The following is a 26,659-nucleotide window of genomic DNA, read 5'->3' as shown; positions in this document are numbered from 1 at the left end:
CAGTATTATAGTAGTTATATTCTTGTACATAGGAATAGTATTCTTGTACATAGGAGATAGTATTATAGTAGTTATATTCTTGTACATAGGAGCAGTATTATAGTAGTTATATTCTTGTACATAGGAGTAGTATTCTTGTACATAGGAGGTAGTATTATAGTAGTTATATTCTTGTACATAGGAGGTAGTATTATAGTAGTTATATTCTTGTACATAGGAGGTAGTATTATAGTAGTTATATTCTTGTACATAGGAGCAGTATTATAGTAGTTATATTCTTGTACATAGGAGCAGTATTATAGTAGTTATATTCTTGTACATAGGAGCAGTATTATAGTAGTTATATTCTTGTACATAGGAGTAGTATTCTTGTACATAGGAGTAGTATTATAGTAGTTATATTCTTGTACATAGGGGCCAGTATTATAGCAGTTATATTCTTGTACATAGGAGTAGTATTATAGTAGTTATATTCTTTTACATAGGAGTAGTATTATAGTAGTTATATTCTTGTACATAGGAGGTAGTATTATAGTAGTTATATTCTTGTACATAGTAGGTAGTATTATAGTAGTTATATTCTTGTACATAGGAGCAGTATTATAGTAGTTATATTCTTGTACATAGTAGGTAGTATTATAGTAGTTATATTCTTGTACATAGGAGTAGTATTATAGTAGTTATATTCTTTTACATAGGAGTAGTATTATAGTAGTTATATTCTTGTACATAGGGGCCAGTATTATAGCAGTTATATTCTTGTACATATGAGTAGTATTATAGTAGTTATATTCTTGTACATAGGAGCAGTATTATAGTAGTTATATTCTTGTACATAGTAGTAGTATTATAGTAGTTATATTCTTGTACATAGGAGTAGTACTACAGTAGTTATATTCTTGTACATAGTAGTAGTATTATAGTAGTTATATTCTTGTACATAGGAGCAGTATTATAGTAGTTATATTCTTTTACATAGGAGTAGTATTATAGTAGTTATATTCTTGTACATAGGGGCCAGTATTATAGTAGTTATATTCTTGTACATAGGAGAAGTATTATAGTAGTTATATTCTTTTACATAGGAGTAGTATTATAGTAGTTATATTCTTGTACATAGGGGCCAGTATTATAGTAGTTATATTCTTGTACATAGGAGTAGTATTATAGTAGTTATATTCTTTTACATAGGAGTAGTATTATAGTAGTTATATTCTTGTACATAGGGGCCAGTATTATAGTAGTTATATTCTTGTACATAGGAGTAGTATTATAGTAGTTATATTCTTTTACATAGGAGTAGTATTATAGTAGTTATATTCTTGTACATAGGGGCCAGTATTATAGCAGTTATATTCTTGTACATAGGAGTAGTATTATAGTAGTTATATTCTTGTACATAGGAGCAGTATTATAGTAGTTATATTCTTGTACATAGTAGTAGTATTATAGTAGTTATATTCTTGTACATAGGAGCAGTATTATAGTAGTTATATTCTTGTACATAGGAGTGGTATTACAGTAGTTATATTCTTCTACATAGGAGTAGTATTATAGTAGTTATATTCTTGTACATAGGAGCAGTATTATAGTAGTTATATTCTTGTACATAGGAGTAGTATTCTTGTACATAGGAGGTAGTATTATAGTAGTTATATTCTTGTACATTAGAGCAGTATTATAGTAGTTATATTCTTGTACATAGGAGTAGTATTCTTGTACATAGGAGGTAGTATTATAGTAGTTATATTCTTGTACATAGGAGCAGTATTATAGTAGTTATATTCTTGTACATAGGAGTAGTATTATAGTAGTTATATTCTTGTACATAGGAGCAGTATTATAGTAGTTATATTCTTGTACATAGGAGCAGTATTATAGTAGTTATATTCTTTTACATAGGAGTAGTATTATAGTAGTTATATTCTTGTACATAGGGGCCAGTATTATAGCAGTTATATTCTTGTACATAGGAGTAGTATTATAGTAGTTATATTCTTGTACATAGGAGCAGTATTATAGTAGTTATATTCTTGTACATAGTAGTAGTATTATAGTAGTTATATTCTTGTACATAGGAGCAGTATTATAGTAGTTATATTCTTGTACATAGGAGTGGTATTACAGTAGTTATATTCTTCTACATAGGAGTAGTATTATAGTAGTTATATTCTTGTACATAGGAGCAGTATTATAGTAGTTATATTCTTGTACATAGGAGTAGTATTCTTGTACATAGGAGGTAGTATTATAGTAGTTATATTCTTGTACATAGGAGCAGTATTATAGTAGTTATATTCTTGTACATAGGAGTAGTATTCTTGTACATAGGAGGTAGTATTATAGTAGTTATATTCTTGTACATAGGAGCAGTATTATAGTAGTTATATTCTTGTACATAGGAGTAGTATTATAGTAGTTATATTCTTGTACATAGGAGCAGTATTATAGTAGTTATATTCTTGTACATAGGAGTAGTATTCTTGTACATAGGAGGTAGTATTATAGTAGTTATATTCTTGTACATAGGAGCAGTATTATAGTAGTTATATTCTTGTACATAGGAGTAGTATTATAGTAGTTATATTCTTGTACATAGGAGTAGTATTATAGTAGTTATATTCTTGTACATAGGAGCAGTATTATAGTAGTTATATTCTTGTACATAGGAGTAGTATTATAGTAGTTATATTCTTGTACATAGGAGTAGTATTATAGTAGTTATATTCTTGTACATAGGAGGTAGTATTATAGTAGTTATATTCTTGTACATAGGAGCAGTATTATAGTAGTTATATTCTTGTACATAGTAGGTAGTATTATAGTAGTTATATTCTTGTACATAGGAGTAGTATTATAGTAGTTATATTCTTGTACATAGGAGTAGTATTATAGTAGTTATATTCTTGTACATAGGGGGCAGTATTATAGCAGTTATATTCTTGTACATAGGAGCAGTATTATAGTAGTTATATTCTTATACATAGGAGTAGTATTCTTGTACATAGGAGGTAGTATCATAGTAGTTATATTCTTGTACATAGGAGGTAGTATTATAGTAGTTATATTCTTGTACATAGGAGGTAGTATTATAGTAGTTATATTCTTGTACATAGGAGCAGTATTATAGTAGTTATATTCTTGTACATAGTAGGTAGTATTATAGTAGTTATATTCTTGTACATAGGAGTAGTATTATAGTAGTTATATTCTTTTACATAGGAGTAGTATTATAGTAGTTATATTCTTGTACATAGGGGCCAGTATTATAGCAGTTATATTCTTGTACATAGGAGTAGTATTATAGTAGTTATATTCTTGTACATAGGAGCAGTATTATAGTAGTTATATTCTTGTACATAGTAGTAGTATTATAGTAGTTATATTCTTGTACATAGGAGCAGTATTATAGTAGTTATATTCTTGTACATAGGAGTAGTATTATAGTAGTTATATTCTTCTACATAGGAGTAGTATTATAGTAGTTATATTCTTGTACATAGGAGCAGTATTATAGTAGTTATATTCTTGTACATAGGAGTAGTATTCTTGTACATAGGAGGTAGTATTATAGTAGTTATATTCTTGTACATAGGAGCAGTATTATAGTAGTTATATTCTTGTACATAGGAGTAGTATTATAGTAGTTATATTCTTGTACATAGGAGTAGTATTATAATAGTTATATTCTTGTACATAGTAGGTAGTATTATAGTAGTTATATTCTTGTACATAGGAGCAGTATTATAGTAGTTATATTCTTGTACATAGGAGCAGTATTATAGTAGTTATATTCTTGTACATAGGAGTAGTATTCTTGTACATAGGAGGTAGTATTATAGTAGTTATATTCTTGTACATAGGAGCAGTATTATAGTAGTTATATTCTTGTACATAGGAGTAGTATTATAGTAGTTATATTCTTTTACATAGGAGTAGTATTATAGTAGTTATATTCTTGTACATAGGAGCAGTATTATAGTAGTTATATTCTTTTACATAGGAGTAGTATTATAGTAGTTATATTCTTGTACATAGGAGGTAGTATTATAGTAGTTATATTCTTGTACATAGGAGTAGTATTATAGTAGTTATATTCTTTTACATAGGAGTAGTATTATAGTAGTTATATTCTTGTACATAGGAGCAGTATTATAGTAGTTATATTCTTGTACATAGGAGGTAGTATTATAGTAGTTATATTCTTGTACATAGGAGTAGTATTATAGTAGTTATATTCTTGTACATAGGAGTAGTATTATAGTAGTTATATTCTTGTACATAGGAGTAGTATTATAGTAGTTATATTCTTGTACATAGGAGTAGTATTATAGTAGTTATATTCTTTTACATAGGAGTAGTATTATAGTAGTTATATTCTTGTACATAGGAGCAGTATTATAGTAGTTATATTCTTGTACATAGGAGTAGTATTATAGTAGTTATATTCTTGTACATAGGAGTAGTATTATAGTAGTTATATTCTTGTACATAGGGGGCAGTATTATAGCAGTTATATTCTTGTACATAGGAGTAGTATTATAGTAGTTATATTCTTGTACATAGGAGCAGTATTATAGTAGTTATATTCTTGTACATAGTAGTAGTATTATAGTAGTTATATTCTTGTACATAGGAGCAGTATTATAGTAGTTATATTCTTGTACATAGGAGTAGTATTATAGTAGTTATATTCTTGTACATCGGAGTAGTATTATAGTAGTTATATTCTTGTACATAGGAGCAGTATTATAGTAGTTATATTCTTATACATAGGAGTAGTATTCTTGTACATAGGAGGTAGTATTATAGTAGTTATATTCTTGTACATAGGAGGTAGTATTATAGTAGTTATATTCTTGTACATAGGAGGTAGTATTATAGTAGTTATATTCTTGTACATAGGAGCAGTATTATAGTAGTTATATTCTTGTACATAGGAGCAGTATTATAGTAGTTATATTCTTGTACATAGGAGTAGTATTCTTGTACATAGGAGGTAGTATTATAGTAGTTATATTCTTGTACATAGGAGCAATATTATAGTAGTTATATTCTTGTACATAGGAGTAGTATTATAGTAGTTATATTCTTGTACATAGGAGGTAGTATTATAGTAGTTATATTCTTGTACATAGGAGCAGTATTATAGTAGTTATATTCTTGTACATAGGAGTAGTATTATAGTAGTTATATTCTTGTACATAGTAGGTAGTATTATAGTAGTTATATTCTTGTACATAGGAGCAGTATTATAGTAGTTATATTCTTGTACATAGGAGTAGTATTATAGTAGTTATATTCTTGTACATCAGAGTAGTATTATAGTAGTTATATTCTTGTACATAGGAGCAGTATTATAGTAGTTATATTCTTGTACATAGGAGGTAGTATTATAGTAGTTATATTCTTGTACATAGGAGGTAGTATTATAGTAGTTATATTCTTGTACATAGGAGGTAGTATTATAGTAGTTATATTCTTGTACATAGTAGGTAGTATTATAGTAGTTATATTCTTGTACATAGGAGCAGTATTATAGTAGTTATATTCTTGTACATAGGAGTAGTATTATAGTAGTTATATTCTTGTACATAGGAGTAGTATTATAGTAGTTATATTCTTGTACATAGGAGCAGTATTATAGTAGTTATATTCTTGTACATAGGAGTAGTATTCTTGTACATAGGAGTAGTATTATAGTAGTTATATTCTTGTACATAGGAGCAGTATTATAGTAGTTATATTCTTGTACATAGTAGGTAGTATTATAGTAGTTGTATTCTTGTACATAGGAGTAGTATTATAGTAGTTATATTCTTGTACATAGGAGTAGTATTATAGTAGTTATATTCTTGTACATAGGAGCAGTATTATAGTAGTTATATTCTTGTACATAGGAGTAGTATTATAGTAGTTATATTCTTGTACATAGGAGCAGTATTATAGTAGTTATATTCTTGTACATAGGAGTAGTATTATAGTAGTTATATTCTTGTACATAGGAGCAGTATTATAGTAGTTATATTCTTGTACATAGGAGTAGTATTATAGTAGTTATATTCTTGTACATCGGAGTAGTATTATAGTAGTTATATTCTTGTACATAGGAGCAGTATTATAGTAGTTATATTCTTGTACATAGGAGTAGTATTCTTGTACATAGGAGGTAGTATTATAGTAGTTATATTCTTGTACATAGGAGGTAGTATTATAGTAGTTATATTCTTGTACATAGGAGGTAGTATTATAGTAGTTATATTCTTGTACATAGGAGCAGTATTATAGTAGTTATATTCTTGTACATAGGAGCAGTATTATAGTAGTTATATTCTTGTACATAGGAGCAGTATTATAGTAGTTATATTCTTGTACATAGGAGTAGTATTCTTGTACATAGGAGGTAGTATTATAGTAGTTATATTCTTGTACATAGTAGGTAGTATTATAGTAGTTATATTCTTGTACATAGGAGCAGTATTATAGTAGTTATATTCTTGTACATAGGAGTAGTATTATAGTAGTTATATTCTTGTACATCGGAGTAGTATTATAGTAGTTATATTCTTGTACATAGGAGTAGTATTCTTGTACATAGGAGGTAGTATTATAGTAGTTATATTCTTGTACATAGGAGGTAGTATTATAGTAGTTATATTCTTGTACATAGGAGTAGTATTATAGTAGTTATATTCTTGTACATAGGAGCAGTATTATAGTAGTTATATTCTTGTACATAGGAGTAGTATTATAGTAGTTATATTCTTGTACATCGGAGTAGTATTATAGTAGTTATATTCTTGTACATAGGAGCAGTATTATAGTAGTTATATTCTTGTACATAGGAGTAGTATTCTTGTACATAGGAGGTAGTATTATAGTAGTTATATTCTTGTACATAGGAGGTAGTATTATAGTAGTTATATTCTTGTACATAGGAGGTAGTATTATAGTAGTTATATTCTTGTACATAGGAGCAGTATTATAGTAGTTATATTCTTGTACATAGGAGCAGTATTATAGTAGTTATATTCTTGTACATAGGAGCAGTATTATAGTAGTTATATTCTTGTACATAGGAGTAGTATTCTTGTACATAGGAGGTAGTATTATAGTAGTTATATTCTTGTACATAGTAGGTAGTATTATAGTAGTTATATTCTTGTACATAGGAGCAGTATTATAGTAGTTATATTCTTGTACATAGGAGTAGTATTATAGTAGTTATATTCTTGTACATAGGAGTAGTATTATAGTAGTTATATTCTTGTACATAGGAGCAGTATTATAGTAGTTATATTCTTGTACATAGGATTAGTATTCTTGTACATAGGAGGTAGTATTATAGTAGTTATATTCTTGTACATAGGAGCAGTATTATAGTAGTTATATTCTTGTACTTAGGAGTAGTATTATAGTAGTTATATTCTTGTACATAGGAGGTAGTATTATAGTAGTTATATTCTTGTACATAGGAGGTAGTATTATAGTAGTTATATTCTTGTACATAGGAGCAGTATTATAGTAGTTATATTCTTGTACATAGGAGTAGTATTATAGTAGTTATATTCTTGTACATAGGAGGTAGTATTATAGTAGTTATATTCTTGTACATAGGAGGCAGTATTATAGTAGTTATATTCTTGTACATAGGAGCAGTATTATAGTAGTTATATTCTTGTACATAGTAGGTAGTATTATAGTAGTTATATTCTTGTACATAGGAGGTAGTATTATAGTAGTTATATTCTTGTACATAGGAGTAGTATTATAGTAGTTATATTCTTGTACATAGGAGCAGTATTATAGTAGTTATATTCTTGTACATAGGAGTAGTATTCTTGTACATAGGAGGTAGTATTATAGTAGTTATATTCTTGTACATAGGAGCAGTATTATAGTAGTTATATTCTTGTACATAGGAGTAGTATTATAGTAGTTATATTCTTGTACATAGGAGGTAGTATTATAGTAGTTATATTCTTGTACATAGGAGGTAGTATTATAGTAGTTATATTCTTGTACATAGGAGCAGTATTATAATGTTATTATATTGTTTTTAACTTACCATGTTCTGATAAACCTTTTAAAGAAAACACCAAGATCACAAAAATCAATGGACTCCACAATTGTATATTATTCATGATCCTAAAAAATGAAAAGAAAAAATGTCATATATATATTTTAATATTATAAAGAGAAACAGGGCACTCACCAGCCAAAAATAAAATATTCAAGCTTTAATTCATCATCGTAAAAAAAGGGCACTTTGACAGCTTACACAGTCAGAGATGGATAAATGGAATTCATAGAGACTGAAGCAATGACCGTTTCGTGCTAGACGCACTTCATCAGGCTTCAGGGGAAGCACAAAACGGTCGTTGCTTCAGTCTCTCTGCATTCCATTTATCCATCTCTGACTGTGTAAGCTGTCAAAGTGCCCTTTTTTTACGATGATGAATTAAAGCTTGAATATTTTATTTTTGGTTGGTGAGTGCCCTGTTTCTCTTAATATAATAATATAATAATAATAATATTTTTTCAAGACTTCTTTGATATTTCTTTGAACAGCGAGCACCACCTAGATACCACATCACCTTACCTGCGATTCATGTTCTGTTGCCATATACACATTGAGGTGTTGCATATTAACACAGAACGGTGCCACTACCTTCATACATCTTTTTAACTGATATATATATATATATATATATATATATATATATATATATATTTTAACTCACAAATTTTCCGTTCTTATATTCAGTATTGTATATGCAGTACATGTTGTGATCTGTACATATCTTTATATACATCACACTAAACAGAGTCTCAGGTTTGCTATTGTGGTCACCACTAGACACTGTTGTAGACATGACACATTTTTGACACATCTTTGGAGCTTATTTTTCACTTGCTAGACATGTGGGAGTCGACTTCCAGTAGAAGGTGCGTGGCTTAACTTCACGACAATGCACCAAAAATCTGCCAAAATTTTGTATCAAAGTCTATTTTGCAATTAAAGATGCTATATGTATAGTAGACAGCCTACAGATATGCCACATTTATCATCCAGCATCAGTCACCTTGATAAATCTGGCATAGTTGCAGGCTGCCTGTCTCAGTTTTCCCTATTACCCTATGTTCCGGCCCAGAATGTTTTTGTCCTGCCATCCTTTGCCTCTGGAAGAAAACCACAAAGGGGTAATTTATAAAGAGTGGCCGGTCATTACGCCTGTCTTTATTCATTCCTTGGCAGGCACTTTGGCATTGTATCACCTTATGGAATCGGGAGCAGCCTTTATTGGGCTATTTCACTGAGATTCTGTCTTCCTAACTACATCAGGGAAGACAGGCTTGCACATTTCAGTGAGCGCCCTCTATTGGTTTGCAAAACTGAGGCACCTGACTTCCTAATTACATCATGGAAGACAGATTTGCATATTCTTCCCGTAGTCCCTTGCAAAGTGGAGTGCTAAAGGCTTAATAAGTCTCCACACACCGATATGGTGACGATACCCCCCTTACCCTGTCTAAGCCTCTCACCTCTACCAGGTTAGTCTTCTCTACATCAAGCTGACGAGATGCAATAGCATCGAAACGGCTGTCCTCGATTGAGAGACTGTACCTGGTAATAATCCCAGCATTATTGCAAAACAAAGCCCTCTTGAAAGGTCGAAACATGATGTTAAAGAGAGCAGCCTCTATTGGGCTAGTTCACTGAGATTCTGTCTTCCTAATTACATCAGGGTTTGGGGACACTCGTCCACATCAGGGAGAGTGTGTGCCTACATAGGCAGTACGGAGACTTACAAGTCATTCCTGCTCCGCTAGGGATTATGGGTAAAAAATATGCAAATCTATTCACCTGGATGGAATTAGGAGAACAGAGTGCACTCTGTACACCACCCTATAGAGGGCAGCATCCTTAACATCATGAACGACTCAGTTATAAAGTCTTTTAATCATGATGTGGATTTAATTGCCAAATCAGTACCATCCAGGAGAATAGATTTGCATATTTTTTACCCATAATTACATCAGGGAAGACAGGCTTGCACATTCAAGTGGGCACCCTCTATTGGTTTGCAAAACTGAGGCACCTGACTTCCTAATTACATCATGGAAGACTGATTTGCATATTCTTCCCATAGTTCTTATGGAATCAAGGCACTTGTGATTTTACCCTACAAGGGGGAACTCTCACTACATCAAGAGTTAATTTCCTTAGTTTCCCTTCTATTTCCCATTTCCTTTGCTTCTCATCTCCTTTTAGAGCCCTCTGTAACCTACAATAAAGATAATTCCTGTCCCCTTGTTCTCATTTATCTCCTCTACTCTTATGGTCCCCTCCGTATCCTGAGTTATATGCCTTAAAGATTTTAATGACACCTAACCCATTAAAGGGATGTTTCAATCCACAGGATCGGTCATCAATATGAGATCTGTTAGGGTTCGACACCCAGACCCTGCACAGATCAGCTGCTCCAGAAGGCTTCAGGTGCATAAACCTGCTGCAGTGAATGGTGAGTGTGCAGGATGCTGCTAGTCAAGTATTATGAGTGGTGCAGCGCCATCCATTGTATAGTGGTGATTGTGGGGAATTGCAATGCTGATCTTAGTTGAGTGTCAAACCTGCACAGAACTCATACTGATGACCCATCCTGTATTGTATCGGTTATGGACAATTCAGTCCAAATATTCTTTTTGAGGCGATTAAGTTCGACATGAACCGGAAGTGAAATTATTATACTCTGAGGTCTTGACATCAAACTTTGTAAAATTTGGATCAAATCTGGATTGATCTGAACTAATCCTCTAGTTATCATATGAGACAAAATCCCTCCATCTTCTGTTACCATCTCCTCTACTGCCTGCTAAACCGACTAATTCACTGCACAGACGTATCTTCCCTGAAGACAGTCTGCAGTTCAAAGAAGTCTATGGAGAGGGGAGGAGGAGGAGAGAATAAGAAGCAAGACATCAGACTTCATGGAGAAGAATACAGTAAGATGTCCACATGATCTGATCTTTTATTCTGCTACATCCTTGAAAATGCTTTAAAATTGCTAGAAATTACGTAAACGCTTATTGTCAGGAAGTTTGTATCTGTTTCTCACTCACTGGACTCCATTTACCCTATCCATAGACTTCTGTGTAATATGATCTATGTGTGACTTCTATACTGTATTCAGATAGATCTGGCAGTGAACTGAGCAAGTTGGCAGGCAGGAAAGGGCTGGTAATTGGAGGTAGTAATATATACCTATAGAGGAATTGCTTCTTATATTCACCTGATCTATCACATTATAGGGGAAACAACATGCGCAAACGCTTTATTGCCTCCATATCTGTAGTTCTGTCCTTAGTTTGGGAATTTGGTTGATCATTTGGACAGTGCTCACCAAGGAACTGGGCACCTTCTCATCACATCCACATTGGACTACATCTGTATGGGGACCTCCCCGATCGATATACCGAACGCATTGACAAGCGGTAAGCAGTGAAAGCACATGGACCCCATAGACTATAACGGGGTCTGTGCGCTTTCTGTGCGGTATCCGCACGGAACATGTGGACAGAAAAGTACTTTCCTGTTGGCATGACTTGTGCCATTGGGGTCTATGGGGTCCGTGTGCTTTCCATGACATAAACAACAATAATTCCACAAATTTGTAACACATTAATCTTTTCGTAAAAACAATAATGAAACAATTTTACTATTGACTTATTCTGAAACGGAAAATATTAGTAAGTAAAGGCCGCACCATCCGGTATAGGCAAAGTAGGCTCCGTCATGCATGCAAGACCAAAGCCAAAGGCATTGAAGTGGAATGTCTGTGTATTTTCTACAAATATGTACATTAACCAGCCTCCCCAAGACCTCTGATAATTATATTCGGGGGTCTGAAGACACCATAGTGGTGGCCCAAGACCAAGAGGCCCAACACTTTGCCTCTATGTTTGCTTACTCAATCCTATTGATCCTTAGTATGGGTGAACCTCTTGAGATCTGTCTTGCAAATCTTTGTGAAACTTGCCAGCAAGTTTTGGAATTAGAAGTGCTTTTGTTATGCGAGTAGATACTTAAAAATAATAACCAGCTCATTACTCACCTTCCCTCACCTCTCGAGCTCTGTACAGCATTCAGCCATCTTTCCTGGTAGGATCACAGGGGACATCTATGGCCCACGATCAGACCTCATCAGTCATGTGAGTTGCGACCCTTTGACGCAGATATTCACTCTCCACATATGACTTGTCCTCCTGGGCTGCTGATGTAACCCTGGAGGCCAGAAGATATCTGGAGAGATTGGACACTATGAATGACCTCAGAGACGCACGGAACGGTGAGAATGAGTTGATTATTATTTTCCCGCACCTCTGATTATTATATTGGGGGGTCTGAAGACACCACAGAATAAAATATTTGTTTGTGGGTGGAGAACCCCAAAAATCTTTGTGTTGGCCGAACTCAAAATTTTTCAAAAACTCATAACTAACCAATTCGGAATGAGCCAGTTCGCCCCTCCCTAATCCTGACTGATGTATTGACCTGTTTATGACAACAGGAAGAAATTGAAAATTGGCATGAAGTTTTTGACCGTAGTTATAGTGTTGGTGAACCAGTTCATTGACCATTAATCCATTCTAGATTATAATGGTGCTGATGGCACATCCAAACCTGTTCTGTAACACTGGATGCAGAAGGGTCATTTACTTAGAGGTTGGACTTGGTGGACTGATGTTTTCATCCAACCTCATCCAATATGTAACAATGTCATACTGGCTGAGCAGAGTACCAGGGGATCATCTGATGGGTCCAAGTGCTGGAACAGCAATGGACCTCAAAGGTCCAGCATAAGACATTGCCTGTAGCTCTGTATACTCCAGATTTATGCAACTTTTTAATAAAGTCATAAATGTCCCAGTCTAACTTCAATAAGGTGTAGAACGTAGAGTAACATCTACCTACATAAGTGTTAGACTCACCGATGGGCCAAATTTTGGAAACATTATGCAACATTTGATACATTTGACATCAACTATGCCAACACAAACTCCAACAAAACTGACTTTAAAAATTCCGCCCACAATGTGTAAGATCAAGCAATGCTCAAGGAATTCCAGCTCACCGTTGCGTGGTAAACCACTGTACTGACCGCCAACTATAAAGGGGGCAAACCTAAAAGGAAATACGTCCAGCACCCTCCTACAAAGTTCTCACTTCTATAATGACAAAGATAAAAAAAAATAAAAAAACTCACGACTATGTATTTTGGGGTTCCCTCTTACTCTTGGTATGAGTATTCTTTGTGCACGCAGTGATGGATTTTCTCCGGTTCTCCCAATGCTGATATAAATTGTATCAAGGAGATCCATTACAAAAAACATTACAAATAATAATAATAATAATAATAATAATAATAATAATATAAAACATCGTTTGTGGATTACAATATTTAACAATGTTTCCATTTACAATTTTGCTCATAAATTAAAATAAAAATTTTCGAGTTAAATTCTAAAATATTTTACCTTTTCCCCCGGATTCCAGCACTGTCCTTCTCAGTCTCTGCTCTCAGTGATGATGACACTTCTGCTCTTCTTGAGATTAGAACTATCAAGAAGTTAGCAAATCTATCAAGCGAGCAGAACAATACAGCCGGGCGACATCTCCCCTCCCTCATTTCCTGCCTCAGTTCTTGATTTTGGCAGCAGAAATCTTCACTGGTACAAGAAAGAGTGAAACTGAAAATAATTCTCATATCTGTAAGAAAGCAGGACCCTGTCGGTCCTACAGGTCCTCACCCCTGGGATCACCGGCGTCATGATAACTCCCTGAAAATATGTAAGACGTACATCTGGATGAATACAGTTACCATGGCATTAGCATTCAAAAATACACAGATAGATTAAATATTACTAAAATGCAAAGGGCTTAGTCCTAAAATCCAAGACCAATAGTCCAATTTACAGGGATGTCCGCCAAATTTTCTGCACTTGCATCAAAGCAAGTCAAGGTCAACCAGGAGTCAAAAAGAAGTTGATAGACTCAACTCTGCACCAAAGCCTAAGAGAAGTGAAGAAAGGTCAAGATGAGCTGTTCATTTTTTTTCCCCTACACCTCCCTTAGGCCCCCGATTATTAATAACAATTTGTAAGTGACAAACCACAAAATTCTCAGATTGGGCAGAACCAACAATTTTTGGAAAAATTCTAACTAACATTTCCCTAGAAGTAATCATTGAAATATGTTAACCAGTTTTAAAAAAAAGCTAATAACGGTATGAGGATAGGTACACAATTGTGCCGGGGAACTCGAAAGATGGAGAACGAGAGCCAAAGCACGTGGACACCGGCAGACCCTATTGACTATATGGAGTCTGCAATGTGCCTGTTGGGTTTTCACCATTTTTGTACTGAAACCAGTGGAGAGAAAAGTCAAGCAGTTTCTGTGGTGGAGTCTCCAACGCAGATGTGAACCCAACATAAAGAGTATCTAGACCACCTGTTGACTATTTACATCTGGGTATTCACCTCTTAACCCTGCAAGGATGTACACGTATATCCTTGCAGGGGTAAGAACCAGGGAGACGAAGCTGAAACTAAATTTAGAGCTTCTCTAGAGTAGGAAAGGATGGTTTATTACCAGCCCCCCCTTCCAGATTATTGTATACACAGTTATGGGAACCACCATGATGTACTTCCTCTCACCAGAGCCTGAGAACTGTAGAAGCTGGTGGATCAACTCTGCAGTTCAGGTTAGTGATCTGCAATCCTCCTATACCTGGGGCTAAATGTATCAGTCACAGCTACTGACAAAATCAGCCACGGAACCATTTTTGAAACACAATTTTACCTGTGGAAATGCTGGCGTTTTTCCTATAGATTTAATAGGAGAAGAAACACTGCAAAGAAATACATTGGCTGCCTATTCATTATAGAATAAAATATAAAGTTATTACTCTCATCCACAAGGCTCTCCATAATGCCGCACCTCCCTACATTTCTTCCCTCATCTCTGTCTACCGCCCAACCCGTGCTCTCCGCTCACTCAATGACCTAACACTTACATCCTCTATTATCAGAACCTCCCATGCTCGTATACAAGACTTCTCCCGAGCTGCACCACTTCTCTGGAATGCTCTACCCCGGACAATCAGATTAACTCCCAACTTCTACAGTTTCAAACGCAAACTAAAGACGCATCTTTTCAGACAAGCCTATCACAATTCCTAATGCACAAAATTGTCTGAACACTGTATAAGCAATGCCGCCCCTGCTACCTCTTGTGTCACCCTCTCTACCTCATAGATTGTAAGCTCTTTTGAGCAGGGCCCTCAGTCCCATTGTGTGAAATGACGTTCTTTGTTATGTATGTCTGTATCTGAACCCTATAAATTGTACAGCGCTGCGGAATATGTTGGCGCTATATAAATAAAATGTATTATTATATTATTATTAAAGAAAAACACAGCAAAATAGGCAATGAAAAACAATGCATTTTTTTTTCCGCTGTGGTTTTCAGCAGCATTCTGCAACATGGGGCCTTATGAAATATAGTAGCACCTTGTGTTAATAAAAAGAGAAGTGAAACATGCCAAACCATGTGAAAAAGGTTTCCCCATTGTTATTGTTTTCCTGGATATGAATGAAAAAACATGAAAAATATGAATGAATATAAATAAAATAAAACTATGTTTTATATGTAGGTTCCTAGGAGCCCTGACAGTATTCAACACTATGTATTATAGATAGGTTCCTAGGAGTCCTAAGAGTATTCTACACTATGTTTTATAGATAGGTTCCTAGGACACCTAAGAGTATTCTACACTATGTTTTATAGATAGGTTCCTAGGAGCCCTAAGAGTATTCTACACTATGTTTTATAGATAGGTTCCTAGGAGCCCTAAGAGTATTCTACACTATGTTTTATAGATAGGTTCCTAGGAGTCCTAAGAGTATTCTACACTATGTATTATAGATAGGTTCCTAGGAGTCCTAAGAGTATTCTACACTATGTTTTATAGAAAGGTTCCTAGGAGTCCTAAGAGTATTCTACACTATGTTTTATAGATAGGTTCCTAGGACACCTAAGAGTATTCTACACTATGTTTTATAGATAGGTTCCTAGGAGCCCTAAGAGTATTCTACACTATGTTTTATAGATAGGTTCCTAGGAGCCCTAAGAGTATTCTACACTATGTATTATAGATAGGTTCCTAGGAGCCCTAAGAGTATTCTACACTATTAGAGATGAGCGAACACTAAAATGTTCGAGGTTCGAAATTCGATTCGAACAGCCGCTCACTGTTCGAGTGTTCGAATGGGTTTCGAACCCCATTATAGTCTATGGGGAACATAAACTCGTTAAGGGGGAAACCCAAATTCGTGTCTGGAGGGTCACCAAGTCCACTATGACACCCCAGGAAATGATACCAACACCCTGGAATGACACTGGGACAGCAGGGGAAGCATGTCTGGGGGCATAAAAGTCACTTTATTTCATGGAAATCCCTGTCAGTTTGCGATTTTCGCAAGCTAACTTTTCCCCATAGAAATGCATTGGCCAGTGCTGATTGGCCAGAGTACGGAACTCGACCAATCAGCGCTGGCTCTGCTGGAGGAGGCGGAGTCTAAGATAGCTCCACACCAGTCTCCATTCAGGTCCGACCTTAGACTCCGCCTCCTCCGGCAGAGCCAGCGCTGATTGGCCGAAGGCTGGCCAATGCATTCCTATGCGAATGCAGACTTAGCAGTGCTGAGTCAGTTTTGCTCAACTACACATCTGATGCACACTCGGCACTGCTACATCAGATGTAGCAATCTGATGTAGCAGAGCCGAGGGTGCACTAGAACCCCTGTGCAAACTCAGTTCACGCTAATAGAATGCATTGGCCAGCGCTGATTGGCCAATGCATTCTATTAGCCCGATGAAGTAGAGCTGAATGTGTGTGCTAAGCACTTACATTCAGCACTGCTTCATCACGCCAATACAATGCATTAGCCAGTGCTGATTGGCCAGAGTACGGAATTCGGCCAATCAGCGCTGGCTCTGCTGGAGGAGGCGGAGTCTAAGGTCGGACCTGAATGGAGACTGGTGTGGAGCGATCTTAGACTCCGCCTCCTCCAGCAGAGCCAGCGCTGATTGGCCGAATTCCGTACTCTGGCCAATCAGCACTGGCTAATGCATTGTATTGGCATGATGAAGCAGTGCTGAATGTGTGTGCTTAGCACACACATTCAGCTCTACTTCATCGGGCTAATAGAATGCATTGGCCAGCGCTGATTGGCCGAATTCCGTACTCTGGCCAATCAGTGCTGGCCAATGCATTCTATTAGCTTGATGAAGCAGAGTGTGCACAAGGGTTCAAGCGCACCCTCGGCTCTGATGTAGCAGAGCCGAGGCTGCACAAGGGTTCAAGCGCACCCTCGGCTCTGATGTAGGAGAGCCGAGGGTGCACTTGAACCCTTGTGCACCCTCAGCTCTGCTACATCAGAGCCGAGGGTGCGCTTGAACCCTTGTGCACACTCTGCTTCATCAAGCTAATAGAATGCATTGGCCAGCGCTGATTGGCCAATGTATTCTATTAGCCTGATGAAGTAGAGCTGAATGTGTGTGCTAAGCACACACATTCAGCTCTACTTCATCGGGCTAATAGAATGCATTGGCCAGCGCTGATTGGCCAGAGTACGGAACTCGACCAATCAGCGCTGGCTCTGCTGGAGGAGGCGGAGTCTAAGATCGCTCCACACCAGTCTCCATTCAGGTCCGACCTTAGACTCCGCCTCCTCCAGCAGAGCCAGCGCTGATTGGCCGAATTCCGTACTCTGGCCAATCAGCACTGGCTAATGCATTGTATTGGCGTGATGAAGCAGTGCTGAATGTGTGTGCTTAGCACACACATTCAGCTCTACTTCATCGGGCTAATAGAATGCATTGGCCAATCAGCGCTGGCCAATGCATTCTATTAGCGTGAACTGAGTTTGCACAGGGGTTCTAGTGCACCCTCGGCTCTGCTACATCAGATTGCTACATCTGATGTAGCAGTGCCGAGTGTGCATCAGATGTGTAGTTGAGCAAAACTGACTCAGCACTGCTAAGTCTCTGCATTCGCATAGGAATGCATTGGCCAGCCTTCGGCCAATCAGCGCTGGCTCTGCCGGAGGAGGCGGAGTCTAAGGTCGGACCTGAATGGAGACTGGTGTGGAGCGATCTTAGACTCCGCCTCCTCCAGCAGAGCCAGCGCTGATTGGTCGAGTTCCGTACTCTGGCCAATCAGCGCTGGCCAATGCATTCTATTAGCCCGATGAAGTAGAGCTGAATGTGTGTGCTTAGCACACACATTCAGCTCTACTTCATCAGGCTAATAGAATACATTGGCCAATCAGCGCTGGCCAATGCATTCTATTAGCTTGATGAAGCAGAGTGTGCACAAGGGTTCAAGCGCACCCTCGGCTCTGATGTAGCAGAGCTGAGGGTGCACAAGGGTTCAAGTGCACCCTCGGCTCTCCTACATCAGAGCCGAGGGTGCGCTTGAACCCTTGTGCACACTCTGCTTCATCAAGCTAATAGAATGCATTGGCCAGCACTGATTGGCCAGAGTACGGAATTCGGCCAATCAGCGCTGGCCAATGCATCCCTATGGGAAAAAGTTTATCTCACAAAAATCACAATTACACACCCGATAGAGCCCCAAAAAGTTATTTTTAATAACATTCCCCCCTAAATAAAGGTTATCCCTAGCTATCCCTGCCTGTACAGCTATCCCTGTCTCATAGTCACAAAGTTCACATTCTCATATGACCCGGATATGAAATCCACTATTCGTCTAAAATGGAGGTCACCTGATTTCGGCAGCCAATGACTTTTTCCAATTTTTTTCAATGCCCCCAGTGTCGTAGTTCCTGTCCCACCTCCCCTGCGCTGTTATTGGTGCAAAAAAGGCGCCAGGGAAGGTGGGAGGGGAATCGAATTTTGGCGCACTTTACCACGTGGTGTTCGATTCGATTCGAACATGGCGAACACCCTGATATCCGATCGAACATGTGTTCGATAGAACACTGTTCGCTCATCTCTATACACTATGTTTTATAGATAGGTTCCTAGGAGCCCTAAGAGTATTCTACACTATGTATTATAGATAGGTTCCTAGGACACCTAAGAGTATTCTACACTATGTTTTATAGATAGGTTCCTAGGAGCCCTAAGAGTATTCTACACTATGTTTTATAGATAGGTTCCTAGGAGCCCTAAGAGTATTCTACACTATGTTTTATAGAAAGGTTCCTAGGAACCCTAAGAGTATTCTACACTATGTTATATAGATAGGTACCTAGGAGTCCTAAGAGTATTCTACACTATGTTTTATAGATAGGTTCCTAGGAGCCCTAAGAGTGTTCTACACTATGTTTTATAGATAGGTTCCTAGGAGCCCTAAGAGTATTCTACACTATGTTTTATAGATAGGTTCCTAGGAGCACTGAGAGTATTCTACACTATGTTTTATAGATAGGTTCCTAGGAGCCCTAAGAGTATTCTACACTATGTATTATAGATAGGTTCCTGGGAGCCCTAAGAGTATTCTACGCTATGTTTTATAGATAGTTTCCTAGGAGCCCTAAGAGTATTCTACACTATGTTTTATAGATAGGTTCCTAGGAGCCCTAAGAGTATTCTACACTATGTTTTATAGATAGGTTCCTAGGAGCCCTAAGAGTATTCTACACTATGTTATATAGATAGGTTCCTAGGAGTCCTAAGAGTATTCTACACTATGTTTTATAGATAGGTTCCTGGGAGCCCTAAGAGTATTCTACACTATGTATTATAGATAGGTTCCTAGGAGTCCTAAGAGTATTCTACACTATGTTTTATAGAGAGGTTCCTAGGAGTCCTAAGAGTATTCTACACTATGTTTTATAGAGAGGTTCCTAGGAGTCCTAAGAGTGTTCTACACTATGTTTTATAGATAGTTCCTAGGAGCCCTTAGAGTATTCTACACTATGTTTTATAGATAGGTTCCTAGGAGTCCTAAGAGTATTCTACACTATGTTTTATAGATAGGTTCCTAGGAGCCCTTAGAGTATTCTACACTATGTTTTATAGATAGGTTCCTAGGAGTCCTAAGAGTATTCTACACTATGTTTTATAGATAGGTTCCTAGGAGCCCTTAGAGTATTCTACACTATGTTTTATAGATAGGTTCCTAGGAGCCCTAAGAGTATTCTACACTATGTTTTATAGATAGGTTCCTAGGAGCTCTAAGAGTATTCTACACTATGTTTTATAGATAGTTCCTAGGAGCCCTTAGAGTATTCTACACTATGTTTTATAGATAGGTTCCTAGGAGCCCTAAGAGTATTCTACACTGTGTTATAGATAGGTTCCTAGGAGTCCTTAGAGTATTCTACACTATGTATTATAGATAGTTCCTAGGAGCCCTTAGAGTATTCTACACTATGTATTATAGATAAGTTCCTAGGAGCCCTAAGAGTATTCTATACTATGTATTATAGATAAGTTCCTAGGAGCCCTTAGAGTGTTCTACACTATGTTTTGTAGATATGTTGTACACTATGTTTTAAACCAATTTAAAATTTGGGTTGTACCAGAGACTCAAGCTACCATACCCAAACCTGAAATGAATCTTAAGAGTGTCGTTCTTCTCTGGAAGCCTAGTGAACCCATCAGGTGACACGGGGAACTCTGATATTACATCTGACTCCTTTAGGAAGCCAACCTGTCCAAAATTTTCCAAAAGGAAGCAAAAACTTTTTAAACACCAACAAGTATCCATCGAATCATCCGTTGGTCGCTTTTAAGGATGTGATAAATATTGTATTACAGGAAAACTGTGAAGGTAGTTTTTCTGGCACAAAGCCCAAAGAAGGAAGATGGAAATGATGAAACAGCCGGAGGTCGGTAGGTCGGGGCCTCCTGCTTTCCATAATTTCCTTCTCAACCATCTCTATGACTGCTACTTAACTTGCAATCTTACATAACCTTTCCAAAATTTTTGCGTAAATCAGTAGTACTGTGTGTGTAACAAGGGGATGGCAGGTGTGGATCGGATACAGGAAGCGATAAATAGATGGAGTTCAACAGTTTTAATGGAAGAAATTTCAAAAATACCCAATACAGTGAAAAAACAAAAAACAATCTTCTGGCTGATGTCTCTCCTCTTGCTGAAGATATTGAGGCACAGCAGGGGCCAAGCTCCAGGGTCAAGGCTATTCTGGCCTGGACTCCCACGCAGATCACACACTGGATGGTCTTCAATCAACCGACAACGGATGAGCAAACCAGCTTATAATGAGCCATGTTCTTCAAGAGTTTTCCAAAATTTCAGGTTTGGCTAAACACTAGTGTTTTTGGGGTGTGTCCAAAAATCATTATTATACTCTGGGATCTCTTCAACCCCCACAGTCTAATAATCGGAGGCCCTGTGGAGGTCCGGTTTTCTTTCCCAGTATCTTCTTTTGCCAGCTCAGGACATCAGTAAGACCATAGAGGATATTATAGAGATGAGCAGAGCACTATGGCTTTCTATATAGCTGCAGCAGTATCTACCTATGCCTTTATCTATCCTGTCTATCTCAGGTTCTGTTCACTCCTCCCCTTCAATAGACTTCTATGTAAAATTGTAATACAGTCCTATGAAAAAGTTTGTGCCCCCCTATTAATCTTAATCATTTTCAGTTCTAAATATTTTGGTGTTTGCAGCAGCCATTTCAGTTTGATATATCTAATAACTGATGGACACAGTAATATTTCAGGATTGAAATGAGGTTTATTGTACTAACAGAAAATGCGCAATATGCATTAAACCAAAATTTGACCGGTGCAAAAATATGGGCACCTCAACAGAAAAGTGACATTAATATTTAGTAGATCCTCCTTTTGCAAAGATAACAGCCTCTAGTCGCTTCCTGTAGCTTTTAATCAGTTCCTGGATCCTGGATGAAGGTATTTTGGACCATTTCTTTCTACAAAACAATTCAAGTTCAGTTAAGTTTGATGGTCGCCGAACATGGACAGCCCACTCTCAAATGATCTGAAAACAAAGATTGTTCAACATAGTTGTTCAGGGGAAGGATACAAAACGTTGTCTCAGAGATTTAACCTGTCAGTTTCCACTGTGAGGAACATAGTAAGGAAATGGAAGACCACAGGGACAGTTCTTGTTAAGCCCAGAAGTGGCAGGCCAAGAAAAATATCAGAAAGGCAGAGAAGAAGAATGGTGAGAAGAGTCAAGGACAATCCACAGACACCTCCAAAGAGCTGCAGCATCATCTTGCTGCAGATGGTGTCACTGTGCATCGGTCAACTATACAGCGCACTTTGCACAAATAGAAGCTGTATGGGAGAGTGATGAGAAAGAAGCCGTTTCTGCACGTACGCCACAAATAGAGTTGCCTGAGGTATGAAAAAGCACATTTGGACAAGGCAGCTTCATTTTGGAAACAAAAATTGGGTTGTTTGGTTATAAAAAAAGGCGTTATGCATGGCGTCCAAAAAGAAACAGCATTCCAAGAAAAACACATGCTACCCACTGTAAAATTTGGTGGAGGTTCCATCATGCTTTGGGGCTGTGTGGCCAATGCCGGCACCGGGAATCTTGTTAAAGTTGAGGGTCGCATGGATTCCACTCAGTATCAGCAGATTCTTGAGAATAATGTTCAAGAATCAGTGACGAAGTTGAAGTTACGCCGGGGATGGATATTTCAGCAAGACAATGATCCAAAACACCGCTCCAAATCCTCAGGCATTCATGCAGAGGAACAAGTACAATGTTCTGGAATGGCCATCCCAGTCCCCAGACCTGAATATCATTGAACATCTGTGGGATGATCTGAAGCGGGCTGTCCATGCTCGGCGACCATCTAACTTAACTGAACTTGAATTGTTTGTCCAAAATACCTTTATCCAGGATCCAGGAACTGATTAAAAGCTACAGGAAGCGACTAGAGGCTGTTATCTTTGCAAAAGGAGGATCTACTAAATATTAATGTCACTTTTCTGTTGAGGTGCCCATACTTTTGCACCGGTCAAATTTTGGTTTAATGCATATTGCGCATTTTCTGTTAGTACAATAAACCTCATTTCAATCCTGAAATATTACTGTGTCCATCAGTTATTAGATATATCAAACTGAAATGGCTGTTGCAAATATCAAAATATTTAGAACTAAAAATGATTAAGATTAATAGGGGTGCCCAAACTTTTTCATAGGACTGTATGACACCTTGGGAGCTGCAGTCAGTATTCAGCAGAGATTTTAGAGTGAATGTCAGTTTAGAGAGAGGGTGAAGGACAAGAGTCAGATAAGTGGAGAAAGAAGCGTGTTTCTCTGATACTATGTATTACCATGTATCTCAGATTTGCCTGTACTATTGAGTTATACAAAGTCTTTTTTGAAGTACACCTGGAAAGAAGATCAGACACCTCAACAAAGGTTAGAAAAGGAGTGTATAAGCGATTTACTATTTTTCCTTACTTCCCCGGTACTCTAATTTATATACTATGGGGTCTGAAGAGATTCCAGAACATACTAATAGCAATGCCAATGCCAATCCGAAACCTCTGCAAGGTTCGCCCATCATTAATAGCTACATAATAGCCCCATACACTTTGGGTACCGAGGCCCTCAGACTATCCCCGATGACCAATGGGCTAACAATCCCACCCACCCAGATACATTACATCAGTAACTTATTTCACTGCTTGCAATGTGAAGGGTGAAATCCTCCAAAAATCCACTGCAAAATAACCATGTCATACCTGCAGAATTTGTCAAGGATCTGATACAAATCTGTTGCCAAATCTGCCTTATGTGCAGAACCCCCTATAACAGGGGTGCTCACACTTTTTCAGCATGTGAGCTACTTTATAACATGACCAGGTCCAAAGATCTACTACCCATTTCTTGTGGGCGGGGTCTGTGGGTGTGACCGGGCCGGGGTAGGGAGGAGCATGAGAGCAGGAGGCAATGCTCACAAAACGGAAGCAAGGCGGCTGCCCAGGGATCCCCATTGTCTGCTTGTTCACAGCGCAGGCTGAGAGTCATCTGGAGATGACTCAGCCTGCGCTGTGAACAAGCACTTTAGACACTTGCAGGCCGGGCAGCAACAACTCCGGGGATGACGCGCTCCCTGCTCTTAGGGATGGAGGGAGCAGCCGGGGTGCTGCTTGTTCACAGTGCAGGCTGAGAGTCATCTCAGGGCACTGGCAGGCCGGGGCCGCCGCAGCCCTGACAGGCCTTGCACTCGTTCGAAGTCAGGGCTGAGGCGGCCCCGCCTGCAAGTGTCCATAGATGACTTTCAGCCTGCGCTGTGAACAAGCAGACACCGAGGATCCCTGGCTGCATCCCGCGATCGACCCATACATCCTTTGCGATCGACCGGTAGATCGCGATCGACGTATTGGGCACCCCTGCCCTATAACTACAGGTTCGATACTAAAGGATCGTCTCGAATTCAGCGAGATTGTTTGTCTCCATGCCCTTGCCCAAACGTCCGCCATCTTCATAGACACATCCATGACCCGAAGTGGGAAATACAAGATCAGCCTCAGACCCGTTTCCCATCATCGTCTTTATATTACGACATTTCTACAAGACATTGCACAAGTAACTGTAAAGTCAGACTAGGCAGATATTTATACATCGTAGATTTGCTTATTTCCACCACCTGTGCAGTCGTCTGTTACTTCCTCTCAAGATGTCTTCATTATTCTCTATTACTCTTTAGTGCGGGATTTTATTACTATTTGTCCTTCCATTGCAGTGAAGGAGAATTTTTTAGACTCTTAAGTCTTCGTTTCTTCACCCTTGTACGTAGACATGTCTTGTCTTAGAGCTGTTCTTCCTATTCTCAGACCCTTGTGTCTTCTGTGGTTACTTAGTGGAGGAAATCACTTCTGTCCTGAGGTTGCAGAGTCCACGTAGACAACCAATCTGGTGGCCAGCGTTGCAAAATAGAAGAAGAGAACCTTCTAACGAAATTACTTCAGTTTCTCATTGATATTTTGTGTTTCTATTATAGACTCGAAAGCTGTAGAGACCCCGTACTTCTCACAGCTGAGGGTTTGCTACCATTGTATCCAGTCCAACCAGTGTCTGATAAGTTTTTTAAAATCGCAACATTTCTGCTGAGGATTCTTTTCTACAATGTGCGTATTAGCCAGAATCCTAACCACTTTGCAGGCACAGTAATATGCAGCGGTTTTTGCTGTAGTGTTTCCACCGCAGCCAAAACATTGAGTGTTCGTAACGTGGGGCCTCAGCCTTAAAGGGATTCTACCATTAAAACCTTTCTTTTGTGGATAAGATGTTGGAATAGCCTGTAGAAAGGCTATTTGTCTCTTACATGTACATGTGATCTCCGTTGCGCCGTTCCTTAGAAATACCGGTTTTTACTGGTATGCAAATGAGTTCTACTGCAGCGATGGGGGCGGACCCCAGCGCTCAAACAGCAATGGAGACGTCCCCCTCCCACTGCTGAGAAGTGTCTCCAAGTGCCGCCTCCTTCTTCGTCCGCCTCATCAACTTCAATGTCTTCTTCCGGCGTAGGCTTGTAACTTCTAGCAGAGCAGACTGTGCAGGTGCACAGGCCACGGCAAAATGGCCGCTAACAATACTGTGCAAGCGGCCATTTTCCCATGACCTGTGCGCCTGCGCAGTCTGCTCTGCCCAAGGCCTAGAAGTTAAGGGCCTATGCTGGAAGAAGAAGGAGGCAGCACTTGGAGACAATTCTCTGGCAGCGGTGGGGACGCCTCCATTGCTGTTTGAGTGCTGGGGCCCGCCCCCATCGCTGCGGGAGAACTCATTTGCATGCCAATAAAGGTAACAGATGAATAGCCTTTCTAAAGGCTATTCCGACATCTTATCCACAAAAAAAGAGGTTTTAATGGTAGAATCCCTTTAAAGGGGCTCTATCACTAGATATACGTGTTATGAGCTAAAGATATACCTGAGTAACCTTTAAAAAGACGATTCAGGTGCTGCTATTAGTTTGTAATCCCCCCCCCCCGTTTTTGTTTCTTACCTTGGAAATCGATATGCAAATGAGCTTGATCGTGCACGGTGCACCCCTTAGCGTCATAGCTTCTGGACCCCCACCGCTGCCTCCAAGCCTCCTCCTCCTGCTTCTTCACCACCTCCATTGTCGGCGGTTTCTATTGAAATAACACGCCATTTTCCCTTAGAGAACATTGCGAGCTGGTGCTGGAGCGTGCGCAGTAGCGCTATTGCACACGCGCGTTATTTCAATAGAAATCGCCGACGATGGAGGTGGTGAAGAAGCAGGAGGAGGAGGGCTTGGAGGCAGCGGTGGGCGTCCAGAAGCTAGGACGCTAAGGGGTGCATGGAACGCCCACAATCAAGCTCATTTGCATATCGAGCAAAGCTATTCAAGCATATCTTTAGCTCATATTTAGCTTAGATATTTAGCTCATGTATAACTAGAGATAGAGCCCCTTTAAGACGTAAAGATGTACTTTTTACTTATACCATTATTGGGGTGGATTTGCAAAATTTGTCTCCAGACAGTTGCATGCGGTCTGCCTCTCCCTTTGAATCTAATTGACTCTTCTGATAATATTTCCCATAAGACTATTGAATAACCTTACATATTATTCCTACAATTATCTCCT

At 38.2% G+C, this 26,659-nt stretch overlaps 1 protein-coding gene across 1 annotated transcript in view; it reads right to left on the bottom strand.

Annotated features, from left to right (window-relative positions):
• The window catches only part of CD22 (CD22 molecule), an 83,836-nt gene that overhangs the window by 36,995 nt on the left and 20,182 nt on the right, over positions 1-26,659 (bottom strand). Inside the window, exons 7-11 of the mRNA XM_075279188.1 lie at positions 20,644-20,747; positions 13,540-13,731; positions 10,187-10,289; positions 9,087-9,183; positions 8,069-8,083 (exon numbers count right to left, since the gene is read on the bottom strand). Coding sequence (XP_075135289.1) covers positions 8,069-8,083; positions 9,087-9,183; positions 10,187-10,289; positions 13,540-13,731; positions 20,644-20,747 — 511 coding nt within the window. The remainder of the gene's footprint in view (positions 1-8,068; positions 8,084-9,086; positions 9,184-10,186; positions 10,290-13,539; positions 13,732-20,643; positions 20,748-26,659) is intronic.

This window comes from Leptodactylus fuscus, chromosome 6, assembly GCF_031893055.1.
Source record: "Leptodactylus fuscus isolate aLepFus1 chromosome 6, aLepFus1.hap2, whole genome shotgun sequence".
NCBI lineage: Eukaryota > Metazoa > Chordata > Amphibia > Anura > Leptodactylidae > Leptodactylus > Leptodactylus fuscus.
This window is presented reverse-complemented; position numbering and strand designations above follow the sequence as displayed.